The 14,055-nt window shown below is 31.8% G+C and overlaps 1 protein-coding gene across 4 annotated transcripts; it reads left to right on the top strand.

Moving 5' to 3' along the window:
- The first annotated feature begins 1,079 nt into the window (after positions 1 to 1,079).
- On the top strand, positions 1,080 to 11,370 carry LOC137811710 (potassium transporter 10). 4 transcript variants are annotated; one of them, XR_016518677.1, is made up of 10 exons: positions 1,080 to 1,538; positions 1,833 to 2,132; positions 3,131 to 3,356; positions 3,839 to 4,084; positions 5,455 to 5,505; positions 5,617 to 5,877; positions 5,994 to 6,161; positions 7,484 to 7,738; positions 8,555 to 8,689; positions 10,199 to 11,370. XR_016518677.1 is itself a non-coding variant. In XM_068613541.1 (9 exons), the coding sequence occupies exons 2-9, from the start codon at positions 2,004 to 2,006 to the stop codon at positions 11,239 to 11,241; spliced, it is 2,379 nt and encodes a 792-aa protein (XP_068469642.1). In that variant the 5' UTR covers positions 1,080 to 1,538; positions 1,833 to 2,003; the 3' UTR covers positions 11,242 to 11,370. The 4 variants fall into 4 exon arrangements, 2 of the variants coding, with proteins under 2 accessions (XP_068469642.1, XP_068469643.1); XR_016518678.1 differs by having other exon boundaries at positions 1,146 to 1,478; XM_068613541.1 differs by lacking the exon at positions 8,555 to 8,689.
- Positions 11,371 to 14,055: the final 2,685 nt, after the last annotated feature.

Here is a 14,055-nt window from a genome sequence, read left to right as displayed (position 1 = left end):
TAAAGTATTAACTCAGATTGTTCCTTTCTACCATTAATATAATTATTTGCAAAAATAATAGCAAACTAGTGATACAAAACAATTTGAATACTTTTATTTATTTATTTTACAATAAATGATGAGTAGTTGACGCCGTCAACCGTCATATAATTGTTCTGAGAATTGTGACACTTCCCCAAAATAATTAGTTCAAACTTTAATTAAGACCTATGTTGCAGGCAGAACATTAGAATTCACTAGCTTTAAGGACTTTTATATCTTTTACAAAATTATTATTGTCCAATTACCCATAATTAATTTCAGCAATATATGTTTTTTTCCTCTTAAAAATAATCTTTAGGCAAATAAAAAATCTCATAAAATTCAATGAAAGTATACTGTTGCGTTACAACGATTAAAAATAAACTTAATTTACTATATATTATTCTAATCGAGATTTAAATCTATATATTGTTCACTATTATATATTAGGAATAAAATAAAATAAACTTAAACTCATTTTTTATATATATTATAAATATTTTAATTTAAATAAAAATTATTTTCGTAAGGTGTAATTGTGATTCCGAAGAAAAGTAGAAGAAAAATATGACCGAAGCACCTCACCAAACCATCATTCAAAAGCCCACCTACCATAAGTAAAACAAATAATCTTAATTTGAGTTAAAAAACAATTCTTTGTAATTTTAAAAATAAAATGAACGATTAAAATTTTCTTAAAAGCAGCACCGTAGTGCATTTGATTGAAAACTGTATTCTTTGAAGTATGTAATTAACATAGGACGATCAAAGTCATATGAATAAAAAAGATGAAGTAAAGAATTTAATCTCTTAAATAATTATTCAAACTCTTGACCAATTATACATTATCCACGCAAAAGATTACTCAGAAACCTTTTGATCCAACTTGGCCAATTCTAGAACCTTTTTTTTATTTTATTTTCAATGTGCACCTGAAATCTGATTAGTATTTTGGTATTTAATAACAGCACGAATGGTAAAAAGTATAAAAATATAAAATAAAATAATAATAATAATAATACAATAACAATAAATGGAAAAAAAAAAAGTTACTCTTTGGGTCCCACATCCACGTCTCTCCCTCTCTCTCTCATCTCCCAGTTCTACATACTTTCACTCTCCCTGTATATTTTAGTTCTTCTGGGTTTCTCTCTCTCTCTCTGTGACTCTGAGGTTTTTTGTCTGCTAGCTTCCAAGAGAAAATAGTGCTCACTTACCGTATAAAGCCAATACAAGCTCAGCGGAAGGACACACTGTTTGTGTTCTGTTACAATCTTTGTTTCCCGTGAAAAACCTTGCATGTCTTTGCTCATCTCTTAATTTTCAAGAATCAGTCTGGAGAATTGAAAATTGAAATGGGTTCTTAGTTTTCAAGACCTGGAGGGAACAAAAGAAACTTTTTTCAGACAATTCACTTTGGAAATTTCAGTACCAAATAACAGATTATGCTACAACAGGTGAGGCTTGGATCAGATAACACCTGCAAACAAGAAGTTTTCCTGTTTTTCATCAAAAGGGTATGGTTGCATGGACCAAATTTTAGTTTTTTTTATTAGGGTATTTGGCTGCTCAAGATAGTTTACAATCTTAATTTGTATTCTACCATGCATATGTATGTAGGTTTGGAAAAAATTTATACTTTTTTATCCTAGTTTCTGATTAAGTTTTTGGTAGTCTGAGCCTGGATCAATATAAGGGTATAGATTTGTGTGTTGATTTTCGTTATTGGGTTGGCATTTTTTGTATCGTCTTTTTTTTCATAGATGCTATGGACCTCTCAGTGAATTATTCAATTTTTCTTTCTTTTGCAGATTTTTTGGGGTGGTTTGGATCCGTGGTTGCTATTGGCATGGATTTCAAGTGACTTCAAATTTAAGGCCTGAAGGTTTCTGTGTCAACCTTTTCGGTTTAATTTTCTTAAGGGGTGGAGGGACTCTTGAAAAAGGAGAATATTTAGAAACCTACAAGTAACTGAGCTGAAAATGAGTTCAAGAGTAGATACTGATGAAGATAGTGATAATAACAAAGGTAGTATGTGGGATTTGGATCAGAAGCTTGACCAGCCTATGGATGAAGAGGCAGGAAGGCTTAAAAATATGTACAGAGAAAAAGTATGATGCCTCATTGCAACTTGGTTTTACCTTCTTTCTCTTACTGAATTTGTCTTGTCATTAATGTTAACTCTTTGGGGGAGGGGGGGTTGGGGAATGCAATTCATTATAACTATAGTTCTTAACTTGTATAAAAATTAATAATTGCGACGATGAATTGTCAATCCAACATTAAAAATTTAACTAATATAGCTATCCTCACTGAGGCAGCCCTGACACAACCGTATTGTTATGCCCTGGTGACTGGTTGGTCATGGTTATTAGGAAGCATTCTCTTTGCAGCATAGAGTAACCCTCTCCCTATACCTTCGCATAGGTTAATATAGGTATCATCAAATGTTACTCACTATTTGAAAGGATTCTTGAACTTTAAGTTATGGAATCTAGAATTTTGTTTGTCCGTTCTTATTATTAATTTCAGTCTACTTAAATTGTACTCTAAGTTGCTGTTGTCAAGGACTTCATTAGAACACAAATTTAACAAAAACTAGTGTTTTCCTTAGAATCAAGAAATATTCTCCGCTTTTGAATGCACTGCAGAGGATATATTTGAAATGGTTCAGATCTTGAAACCGGTCAGCAACTGCAATTTTGGTTGCAAAGTCAAGGTTTTTGAACTCGCTCAACTGCAATTGGAGCTGCATCAGTCACATTTGTCAACAATTTCCTACAACATCAAGAATTGTGATGAATTTGAAACCGTATTTGTCTAGTTCAATAGACACTTAAAGCAATTGTAGTTGGGGCTGCATCACCTGCTTTAATCTGCAATTTTTCCACAACATCAAGGAACACAATTGAATTGTGACTATGGCCACAACTTTAACAACAGTTTGAAACCTTATTTAAATTGCAAATACTTAAAGCAACTTGAGTTCATAATGTCAATTTGACTTGAAATCCAGTTATTCTGGTGTTATGCAGATTCATTAATAAGCTATTATGTAAGCTAAGAGATTTGGTATGTAATTCCTTGTTAACACAGTTTATTTGTTCAGAAATTTTCCGCACTTTTGCTCCTGCGTCTTTCATTTCAGAGTCTTGGCGTGGTTTATGGAGACTTGGGCACTTCACCCTTGTATGTTTTCTACAATACATTTCCTAATGGAGTGAAAGATCAGGAGGATGTAATTGGAGCTCTTTCTTTGATTATTTACTCTCTTACATTGGTGCCACTCCTCAAATATGTTTTTGTAGTATTAAGAGCAAATGACAATGGCCAAGGTATGAATTGTTTTGTTCATTTTTGGCCTTTATGTTTAAGATAATACTTAGTAGTACAAAATTGTAACTTCTTGAATCTGGTTTTAATGATATTTTCTGTAAAGAAGATTCCCACAACATACACTCTGTGTAGTAAATATTTGCATCCCATATGATAGTGAGACAACAATCTGAAATTGGAGGGATATCTTAATACCAGTAATTTTTCCCCTTGCTTTATGCCTTTCCTTGGATATCTGCTGTGTTTTATTATTCATAGTTAAAATTCCTTATATGTATATCAGATTCACAGTTTAGTGAAGAATGACGATGTTTGATTTTTCACTGGCAAGTGTCTTGTTAATTGATAAACTATCCAGTTTCTTTTCATAATTTTAGTTAAAATTCACTAGTTTTTTTATATAGGTTGCATTAGATAGATATGTTACTTCAGACTGCTGAGCTTCAATGAGAGTTTTATCAAACTGACATTTGTGGAACAGGTGGAACATTTGCACTTTATTCCTTGCTTTGCCGACATGCAAAGATAAAAACCATTCCCAACCAGCATCGAACTGATGAAGAGCTAACGACATATAGTCGGTCTACCTTCCATGAAAGGTCCTTTGCTTCAAAAACGAAAAGATGGTTAGAGGAACAAGAATCTGCAAGGAGTGTCATTCTTATTCTTGTTCTTGTTGGTACCTGCATGGTTATTGGAGATGGGATTCTTACCCCAGCTATATCTGGTATGCCTTCTTTCTGAAGCTGATCTTATTCCCATTTTATTAAGAATATTTCAATAATTTCAACTTGTTTACTGTTTACCAAAGATATCTATCAATGCATGTGTGCAATTGCTTGCTGATTTACCAAACTGTGGAAGGTAATTACAAATTCATTATTTAGGCTGACAAAAAAGCACAATGATGTGAATATAAATTATTGGTAAAATGACCTTGTATGCTACTTGTACTAATAGAGTAGGCAACAAAGATGTATTTAAAACTGAATCTTGAGAGGGATAAGGAATTTATGATATTAGTACACTACTTAGAAAACCTGTGTTCTTTGTACTTGGTTCATTACTTCTTAAGAGTATGACTTTCTTTTCATTAGATATGTTAGAATATGTTTAGAATAGTCTAAGTAAGCGTTATTCAAAAGCTGTTTTTTGGGTAGTACCTATCTGTATCTAGGATTACTTGTCTTTTACTTTTTCCTTTCGCATCATTGTATCACAGATCTATTGTATATAAATATGAGCACCTAAGGGAGACCTTTTCAAGCTCTCAAAATATATTGTTCTCTCTTTCTTTATTTTCTCAAGTAGATGTATTACTAATTGTCACATGCCTAGTTTCAGTTTTCATGTAAATTACAACTTCTCTAATATTCCCCCCCGTATATAGGTATGTGCAAAATACTCTGTTCTATTCATCACTTATCTGTTATCTGATTCTCACACCATATGTATACTTCAGAAAGTTTCCGAGAAAACACTGTGCTGTAAGGATACAATTCATGTGAAACCTGTAAGGATGTAGTATTTTTTTTTTCTTGAAATACTATGCTGTACAGCAGATTAGTCGGCCACTGTTGACATTCCTCTTTTGGTAAATTTAAGGCTGGATTTGGTAGAGGGAATTTTTGAGCTTAAATATCATTATAAATTTTAAATTTTTATCTGGCATATCTTCTTCGTTTGAAGTGTTCAGATGAGTTTGAGTTTATTTTAGTCTAAGGTTTGATCAAATGAGTCAGAAATTAAACAAAAGGGAGAAATTAAAGCTAGGTGTTAACTAACAGATCTTTGAAAATATTGTTTTCACCATTTGATATACAAATCTTTGAAGATAATAAACATAATGAAGATAAAGTGACATGTTTGTAGTATGATACGGAAAATAAACACTTTTTTTTCTGAAATCAAACAAGCCTCTAATTCTTTCTTGAAGAAAAAATTCCATTTATTTTTGATTATGTTGTATTGAAAATTTGCAAAGGGATCCTTACTAAATATTATTATTGCTAATAGGTTTTTGTTTTCTTGAGTATCATCTTTAACAAATCTCCAGTTATTTCAAGAAGAGATTCATAACCATATCTTCTGTTGTAGTTTTATCAGCTGTTGGTGGCATCAAAGTAAACCAGCCTAGGATGAGTAGTGGTATGTTCCTTTCCTACAACTATAATAAGACATTTTTTTAATTGCTACTTCTATGTGTGCAAGTGTTTATTGCTTGAATTCATTTTAAGTTTCTTTCTGTCTGAAATACAGGTGTAGTAGTGCTGGTTGCTGTGGTAATATTAGTTGGGTTCTTCAGCATGCAACATTATGGGACGGATAAAGTTAGTTGGCTCTTTGCTCCAATTGTGCTTCTTTGGTTTCTCCTAATTGGAAGTATAGGTATATTTAACATCTGGAAGTACGGAAGCAGTGTTCTAAAAGCTTTTTCTCCAGTATATATATATCGCTATTTTAGAAAAGGAGGAAAAGAAGGCTGGACTTCCCTCGGTGGGATCATGCTCAGCATAACAGGTATGATTCAATTTTATTGTTATTGTTTTCCTTCTCATATTTCAGAATTATTAATAAATGAAGTGACTATTTATAATTTTGTACCGTACAAATTGTTTTGTGATGACTTATATCAGGGACAGAAGCTCTTTTTGCGGACCTAGCCCATTTTCCAGTCTCAGCTGTACAGCTTGCATTTACTCTAGTTGTATTTCCTTGTCTTCTTTTAGCCTATTCTGGGCAAGCTGCTTATCTTATGAGTAACTTGAGTCATTCTCAAGATGCCTTTTACCGTTCAATTCCAGGTTAGTCATTTTTCACTCTATTGAAATTTTTGTCTGTGAATTGTGGTTTTCCTGTAGTATTTTGGAATTGTTACTCCCAGAATCATGGTATTAAACTGATTTCAGAATTATGTGGCTAGTATTTGTGGATATGTTACTATTAGAATATTTGTTTTTTATTTGTATTTTAGGTAGTCATCTGTTTACTGGCCAAAGTTTTGGAGTTTATTCTCTGTTTAGTTTCTATTTTCTAGCTTGACAGCTAGCTCTTCTGTGTGTACATATTTTGATTATCAATCAATGATGAAATAAGGGCGTGAGAGAAAATTATCCCAAAAAACCTGTTTCTGGAATATATTCTGATAATCAAGTATATTGCTACATTAAGAATTGAAAACTTAATGGATGCTTCTCTCCTTTTCCCCCTCCTATTTTCAAATATATGTTAATTAATTTATTATAATTTTCTTTCTATACTTTACAATGAAATCATCCTTGCATATGCCAGGCTGTGTAATAAATTTAACTTGTCCTTAGCAACTGAAATGAATTGGAATAGATAATATACATCTCAAAAGGACAAGGTTAAGCCTTAATTATTAGATTGAGTATAATTGAGAGTTATAATGATGTTTTGTCCCTTTTGGTTAAGTTAGACGTTAGATATAGGGGCTAGTTCTGTGTGTATGTGAGAGAGAGTGAGTGCATGTGTATGAGTACTGAAGCCTAACCTGTGTGTTGGTTGTTCCTTTCAATATCTTCTCTTTTTCTATATTAGATAACTAGAATGTCTTGCCTCAGAGCATCCCCTCACTTTTCTAATGCAGAATTTAGCTGATCAGGTTTATCATTTTTGTTGAATAATGTGCCGTTACAATTTTTTAATGGAGATTGAATGCTTATCGAAGATGTATTAAGAAGATTATTTAGTAGTATTTATGTGACTCTTTATAGTTGTAATGTTAGATCACTGTTATAGAATTCTAAGAGTTATTTTTTAGTCTGTAAAATGGCTGTGAATGTACTTCAGAATGGTCAATTCAAATATTAGATGTAATGGTCACAATAATTGTTGGATTTCCACTACCAAACTTTTCTTGTGTCTTTTCTCATTGCTTGCTTATATATTTTGAACTGCGATGGTATCTGTTTCCTTATGTTAAAGCTTGCATCCAGTCTGTTCAAATACTCTTATTTTGACATGTTTTCCTTACTGAGTAATATTACACACTTTATAAACCTATTACAAGAATTGTCTACTTTTTCTGTTTGATGATGCAGATTTGTTCATTTATTAATTGTTTTGTTTATATATTAGATGTTGATTATCCATAATATTGCAGATAGAATATACTGGCCAGTATTTATTGTTGCAACATTGGCAGCCATAGTTGCAAGCCAGGCCACAATAACTGCAACTTTTTCAATTATTAAGCAAGCTCTTGCCCTTGGATGTTTCCCTAGAGTAAAAGTTGTATATACATCAAAGAAATTCCTTGGCCAGATTTATGTTCCAGATATTAATTGGATCCTTATGGTTCTTTGTATTGCTGTTACCGCTGGGTTTGAAAATCAAAACCAGATTGGAAATGCATATGGTAAGTCTTCCCCTTGCTTCATGTTAAGATGAATATGCTGTTGTTTTTAGCATGCACATGATGTAAATTTTTCAATTTTAGTCTTGATAAGAAGACAATTGAGAAACAAAATGATCTTAATCCTTAAAAAAGAAAATATAAGAAAAAAGAAAAACGAAATAAGCTTCTACATAAGTCAAAAAATTAACTTTTGGAGAAGCTAATATGAAAAAGCTTCTACAAAATTAGCTTAGAAGAGTCTGTTTGGACAAACTTCTCTATAGACTTCTACAAGAGAAAATAAGAAGAAAAAGTGAAATGAACTTCTCCACAAGTTAAAATTAACTCATGCACAAGTAAAAAATAAAAGTTTAGAGAAATTATATTAGAAAGCTTCTATGAATTACATTATGCAGAAGTTAATTTTAACATACAGAGGAGCTTGTCTCATTTTTTCATCTTTTTTCTCATAGAAGTCCTTATGGAAAAGTTTGTTTAATAAGCCATTATACATAAACTAATTTTAGCTTATAGAGAAATCAATTTCATTTTTTCTTCTTTTTTTTATAAGTTCTCAGTTTTCTTTTTATTTGGTGAAGTATTAGTAAGTAATTTCATTTAGTAGCTTGCATCAACTAATGAGCACTACTCCTTAACCTTAAGATTATATCGTACAACCTTTATGCAGTTTGTACATCCCATTTAGACATATTGATCTTGTCCGACAAGTTTATGTATATTCATACACAAACGCTAGCATACTGCTTATGCTACGTGCTTCCCATTTGAATATCTTGTTGTTTTTGGTCCTATATGAATTACATTTAAATATGCAAGATGGATAATGAGGGTGGGCCTTGGAGCAACAGAAAGGTTGCTGCATTGTGACCTGGAGCTCACAGGTTCAAGTCCTGGAAACAATCCTGCTTTGTGGGGGGTTAAGGCTGCGTACATTTACCCTCCACATACTAGGTGAGAGCCTTGTGCACTGGACCACCCTTTATATTTGTTTGCAAATGTTAAAATGCACAACAAACATTATGTTAGAGAAACAATCGTAAGAGAGAGAACTGTGAAATGGGATTGACTAACAAACTTCATTGGCCTCCTTGTACATGCAAGTATTAGGGTGTTTACAAGTGTAGTACATACACTGACAAACCTAGCCTATACTAAGATAAGGTCAAACCCACTGGTTATCCTGTTTATAAACTCCCTTACCGCAGGATCTTTGTAACACCTTTCTTAAGACGATTTCCACTTTGTATGGCCAAAACCATCACAGAAACAAGCTTGATGTGTGCTCCCTATACGGGCTACTGTTTGGATCATACAAATTACTAACAGCTATCAAGAAATAGAGCCAATTGATATGAACGGGATATTCAACTCAGTTTTTCAAGTTTGTTTTGCAGTAAAGGGATTATCAAAGTAGAAATCTAGGTCTTCCACATGGTGTTAGATCAAGATCTCATACCATGTTGGAGGGCATCACTAGAGATGGAGAATTATAAATTGAATTCAATATCACGCATTGTCTGTGTGTAGTTTGTATTGTATATGCATGGATTAGGATACATACTAGTACTTGAACCAGTCCAACTATACACTTGAGGATGAATATCCTTGGAGGGAAGATAAAAAAAATATAAGGTGAATTATTCACGTCTCTCATGAGGGAAATAGTATAAGGTGCATATAGTGGGAATTAAAGGTAACACTAGTGGGAGTTAATTACTAGTGAATATTAAAGATTACTTACTGGGAATTAATGTGGAATTTAGAGGGTTTTACCTAATTTAACCTATAAAAGGATGTACTTGTAATATAATGAGGGAGCTATATGAATTTTATTTGAAGAAAATTGAGTTTTCTCTTTGTGAGAACTTTATGGATCAAATTTGATTTGATCAGGTAACCTGTAGTGATCAATCCCTTGACTTGTTACTCACATTTCATCTTTCTTAAATGTGGCGTTCAATATCCTTTTCCAAGCTAAATAACAGAACAGTCCCCCTTCCGTTTTTTCATCAGAACGGATAAAAATAACAAACATGTAGCAAAATTTCTCAATCTCCATTAACTTAAAATAATTACACACACATATAGAGAGAAAGAAGAGCAAGAGGTATATGAATATGGGAACTAAATCTTCACCATAAGATCTAACCATGAATGTGTAAGATTAAAATTAAAAGGTGTTTATCGGGATGGTGGTAGCCTTATTTCAATGTCAAGAGAGTATAAACAACCAAATATTTTCAAATGTTTGAGTAAATTTTTCAAAATAGCCCTATAACGTTCTTTCCCTACCTTTTGCACTTTTGTGTTTCAAAACAACACGGTTTAGGAAACTTTGTAATGCTCTTGGACATGTTTAATGCTTCTGTTTTACAATGTCATTACAGCCTTTCTTCCAGTATGCTAGTTAAACTTCGAAATTGTAGGAACTCAATTGTATATTTATTGTTTTTGTAACAGGTACTGCAGTTGTGATAGTCATGCTAGTTACTACATTCCTTATGATTTTAATCATGATACTAGTGTGGCGTTGCCACTGGATTCTCGTCCTCATCTTCACTAGTTTATCATTGATTGTGGAATGCACATACTTCTCCTCAGTCCTCTTCAAAGTTGATCAGGGTGGGTGGGTTCCACTTGCAATTGCTGGAGCATTTCTGATTATTATGTCTGTTTGGCATTACGGTACTGTGAAACGCTATGAGTTTGAAATGCATAGTAAGGTCTCAATGGCATGGATTCTGGGTCTTGGCCCAAGTTTAGGACTTGTTCGCGTTCCCGGAATTGGATTGGTCTACACAGAACTTGCAAGTGGAGTGCCCCACATTTTTTCTCATTTCATTACCAACCTACCAGCCATTCATTCCGTTGTTGTTTTTGTATGTGTGAAGTACCTTCCTGTCTACACAGTCCCGGAAGAAGAGAGGTTCCTTGTCAAGAGAATTGGACCTAAGAATTTCCACATCTTTCGATGTGTGGCACGGTATGGCTATAAAGACCTGCATAAGAAAGATGATGATTTTGAGAGAAAACTCTTCGAGAATCTGTTCACATTCGTTCGACTGGAGTCTATGATGGAAGGATGTTCAGATTCAGATGAATACAGTTTATATGGACAGCAAATAGAGCATCCAAGAGATGGCCTTATGCATAACAATGGAAGTACAGTTTCTTCCAATATGGATTTAACAATGTCCTCAATAGATTCAATAGTACCAGTTAGATCACCACATCACATGAATATTACTGTCAGGTCTTCTGGTCAAACAAGCAGCCAGACAGAAGTAGACGAACTTGAATTTTTGAATAGCTGCAGGGATGCTGGGGTGGTTCACATTCTAGGAAACACAGTTGTGAGGGCAAGGAGGGAATCAAGGTTCTACAAGAAAATAGCTGTTGATTATATATATGCATTTCTTAGGAAGATATGCAGGGAAAATAGTGTGATCTTCAATGTTCCTCATGAGAGTCTCTTAAACGTTGGTCAAATTTTCTATGTATAGCAGCATATAGCCCCTGTCCTTCTGTGATTGCCATTTTTTTTGCGAAGTTGAGCTAAGTGTAGCATAAGAACAACAACACTTTGCTTATGGTAATCAATTTTTCAATTCGGAGGAATTGACTTAGAAGAATTTTTTTGGCATTATCTCTTAAAAATTGAAACTATTGGTCCCAGATGGCTACATTGATTTTCAACTCATTTTTCTGTTAAAACTAGGTTGTTTTAACTCTTCTCCATTTCATGCTGCCTAGCTACTTAATATCATTTGAAATTTTGATTATTTTCTCTACTAGTGATACCTTGTGGATTTAGTGAAAATTTCCCAAATTAAAGGTTAGGTAAGGTGAACAAACTGCAAATTATGGGAAAGTTTGGTAGAGTTTGCAGAACTTTTCTAAACATATGGGGTAAAAGTACGTGTGTGGGGATACATTGGTGATGACTCTTTTAAAGTAAGGGGGACACAAGTTGAACAAACTCAAAGTTATAGGTGAGTTAGGCGCAACTAAGCTTTATATTTTTGTTGGGTGGAATCTAAATTGCTTCATGTGGAATCTAAGCTTTATATTCTCTACTTCTGTTTTCTTATTTAGTTTTTTTTTTCATAGCTATTATTGTCACAGAATGCCAAAAGTGATAACAAAGGTGCTGGCGTAGTATGGTTTCTGCAGATCAAATATCATTTTATCATCTCAGAAGTCAACCCTAGGAGCAAAGGATCCTACATAGAGATGTTTGGATGAATTCTGTAGAGAAAAAATCATTTGATAGTTTTATTTAAATTTTAAATTCAATCTAAATGGCTTTGAGTTTAATCTGTTTCTATTAGTCTATATAGTTTATCTATGGAGGAAGCAGTAAATAAATAATTATATATAATAAATATGACAAAAAATAATAATAAATATTAAATATCTCATCTGAGTTATTAGTCTTCTTTACTCAGGGGTGAGTTTGTTTAAACTTATTTAATTAAAAAAAAATCATCCCAATGTGAGGATTCGGAAGGAGTTGCATAGCTCAATGTGACCTATCTCTTGATCTCTCACATAGTACATTGCAGTTCTTCACTCTCACTGCAACAGTCCTTCATTTCCTATGCAGTGCAATGTTACTTCACTTTTAGTCCAACATTTTTTTAATCAGAAGGACTCATTTTTAACTCTTTTTTTCTGTGGGTAGTTTCTTCCTCTACCTCCATAGCTTCTCCTCACACCCCATGTTAGAAATATTTTTTGAATTCCACTATTTTTTTTATTTACACATCTCAAATTGTAGAATCAGAAAAATGTTTATGGATCTGCAAATATTTTTAGATTATGCAATTTTTTTTCTTAAAAAATATGCATTACAGATTCTAATATTAAATGTATGATTATAATCTATAATGTATTTCCCCATAAATTTTTTTTCGAATTCTATAATCTAAAATGAATATATATTTTTTAATTTACACATCTTAGATAGTAAGTATTTTCAGATTCCAAAATATCTTTTGGATTTTATAATCTAAAATATTTATAAAAAAAAATACATTATGGATTATAGAATCGGAAAGTTTAGAAATACTTTGAAGATTTTATAATCCATAACGTATGTTTTTAAAGAAACACATTTTGTTTATAGAATTCAAATGATATTTTTATCTAGAAATACCTTACGAATTCTATAATTATGAGTTTTTACTTATATTGATAAAAAATATTAATAAAATAAAGAGTATTTTTGGTATTTTAAAAACTATGGATATGTTGATTTCATTCTAGGTTTAGATGTGTTTTTTATTCTTTTAGGATCCACTTTGTATGTTTTCACTCTCCATGTGTGTTAATTTTGAATAGAATCTCTAATTTGCTATTGTATAGTAATTTGGAGGTTCTTGTTCTGTTAAGATTTTAATCCAATTTTGTAAAAGTTATTGGTTAATTTAGATCTTTTTGTTGTACCCAAATAGAAACAACACATAATATTGTTTTTATTTTCGAGCTATCACGATCCTTAATTCAAACAAATGAAAATTAGTTAAATTAAAATAATCATTTTAACCTCAAATATCATGTTTGTTTTTAATATTTGTAACAGTAATAAGATCTTCATTTTTTCTTGTAATCATACTTTTGCTCCTTTTTTTAACTTGTTCTTTCAATAGGTAGTGCGAATGTAGAGATTAATTTATTGTGAAGATACGGTATATGTTTTTTACTTATATTACAATTATAATATAAATACTTTTTTTTATATCTTTTGTTGGAACATTTTTTTTTTAGTTTTTCACGTATAAATTGTTTCTTTTGATTGACTCCAGAGGATCGTAATAGTTTTATAGTTTTAACATTTTACTTATGAGATCAATTTCTTTATTAAAAGAAGGAAGAACATTTAAAATTATGATTTATTATTTAATTTTTAATTTAATATATAATTTTCTTTTAATGGTTTACTTTTTACAAGAAAGTCTGAGTTATATGAAAATACAGAAATATCTATATGGTTGGAACTTGTTGAAAGTGGGTTTCCTAGAATTTTACAATACTGTATCTTGTTTGCTAAAACTAAATAGAAATGCTTCATCTTATATTGGCATATATATAATCAATATCTTAATTCACCAAATTTTAAAATAATTGTACATCAATTACATGTAGTTATTTCATAATATACATTAATTTTTATAATTTTAAACAATAGAATGTCACCTAAAAAAAACTTGGCAACTACGAGTTTCATTTGATTTACTAGTAAATCATGAAATATAAACTAATTTTAGAGACAAAAAATAATTAGTTGCTTTTATAACTAAATTAGAGACTATTTT

The sequence above is a fragment of the Phaseolus vulgaris genome, chromosome 2 (genome assembly GCF_051622355.1).
Source record: "Phaseolus vulgaris cultivar YP4 chromosome 2, ASM5162235v1, whole genome shotgun sequence".
NCBI classification, from domain to species: Eukaryota; Viridiplantae; Streptophyta; class Magnoliopsida; order Fabales; family Fabaceae; genus Phaseolus; species Phaseolus vulgaris.
The sequence above is the reverse complement of the archived record's forward strand: the minus strand, read 5'-3'. Positions and strand labels throughout refer to the sequence as shown.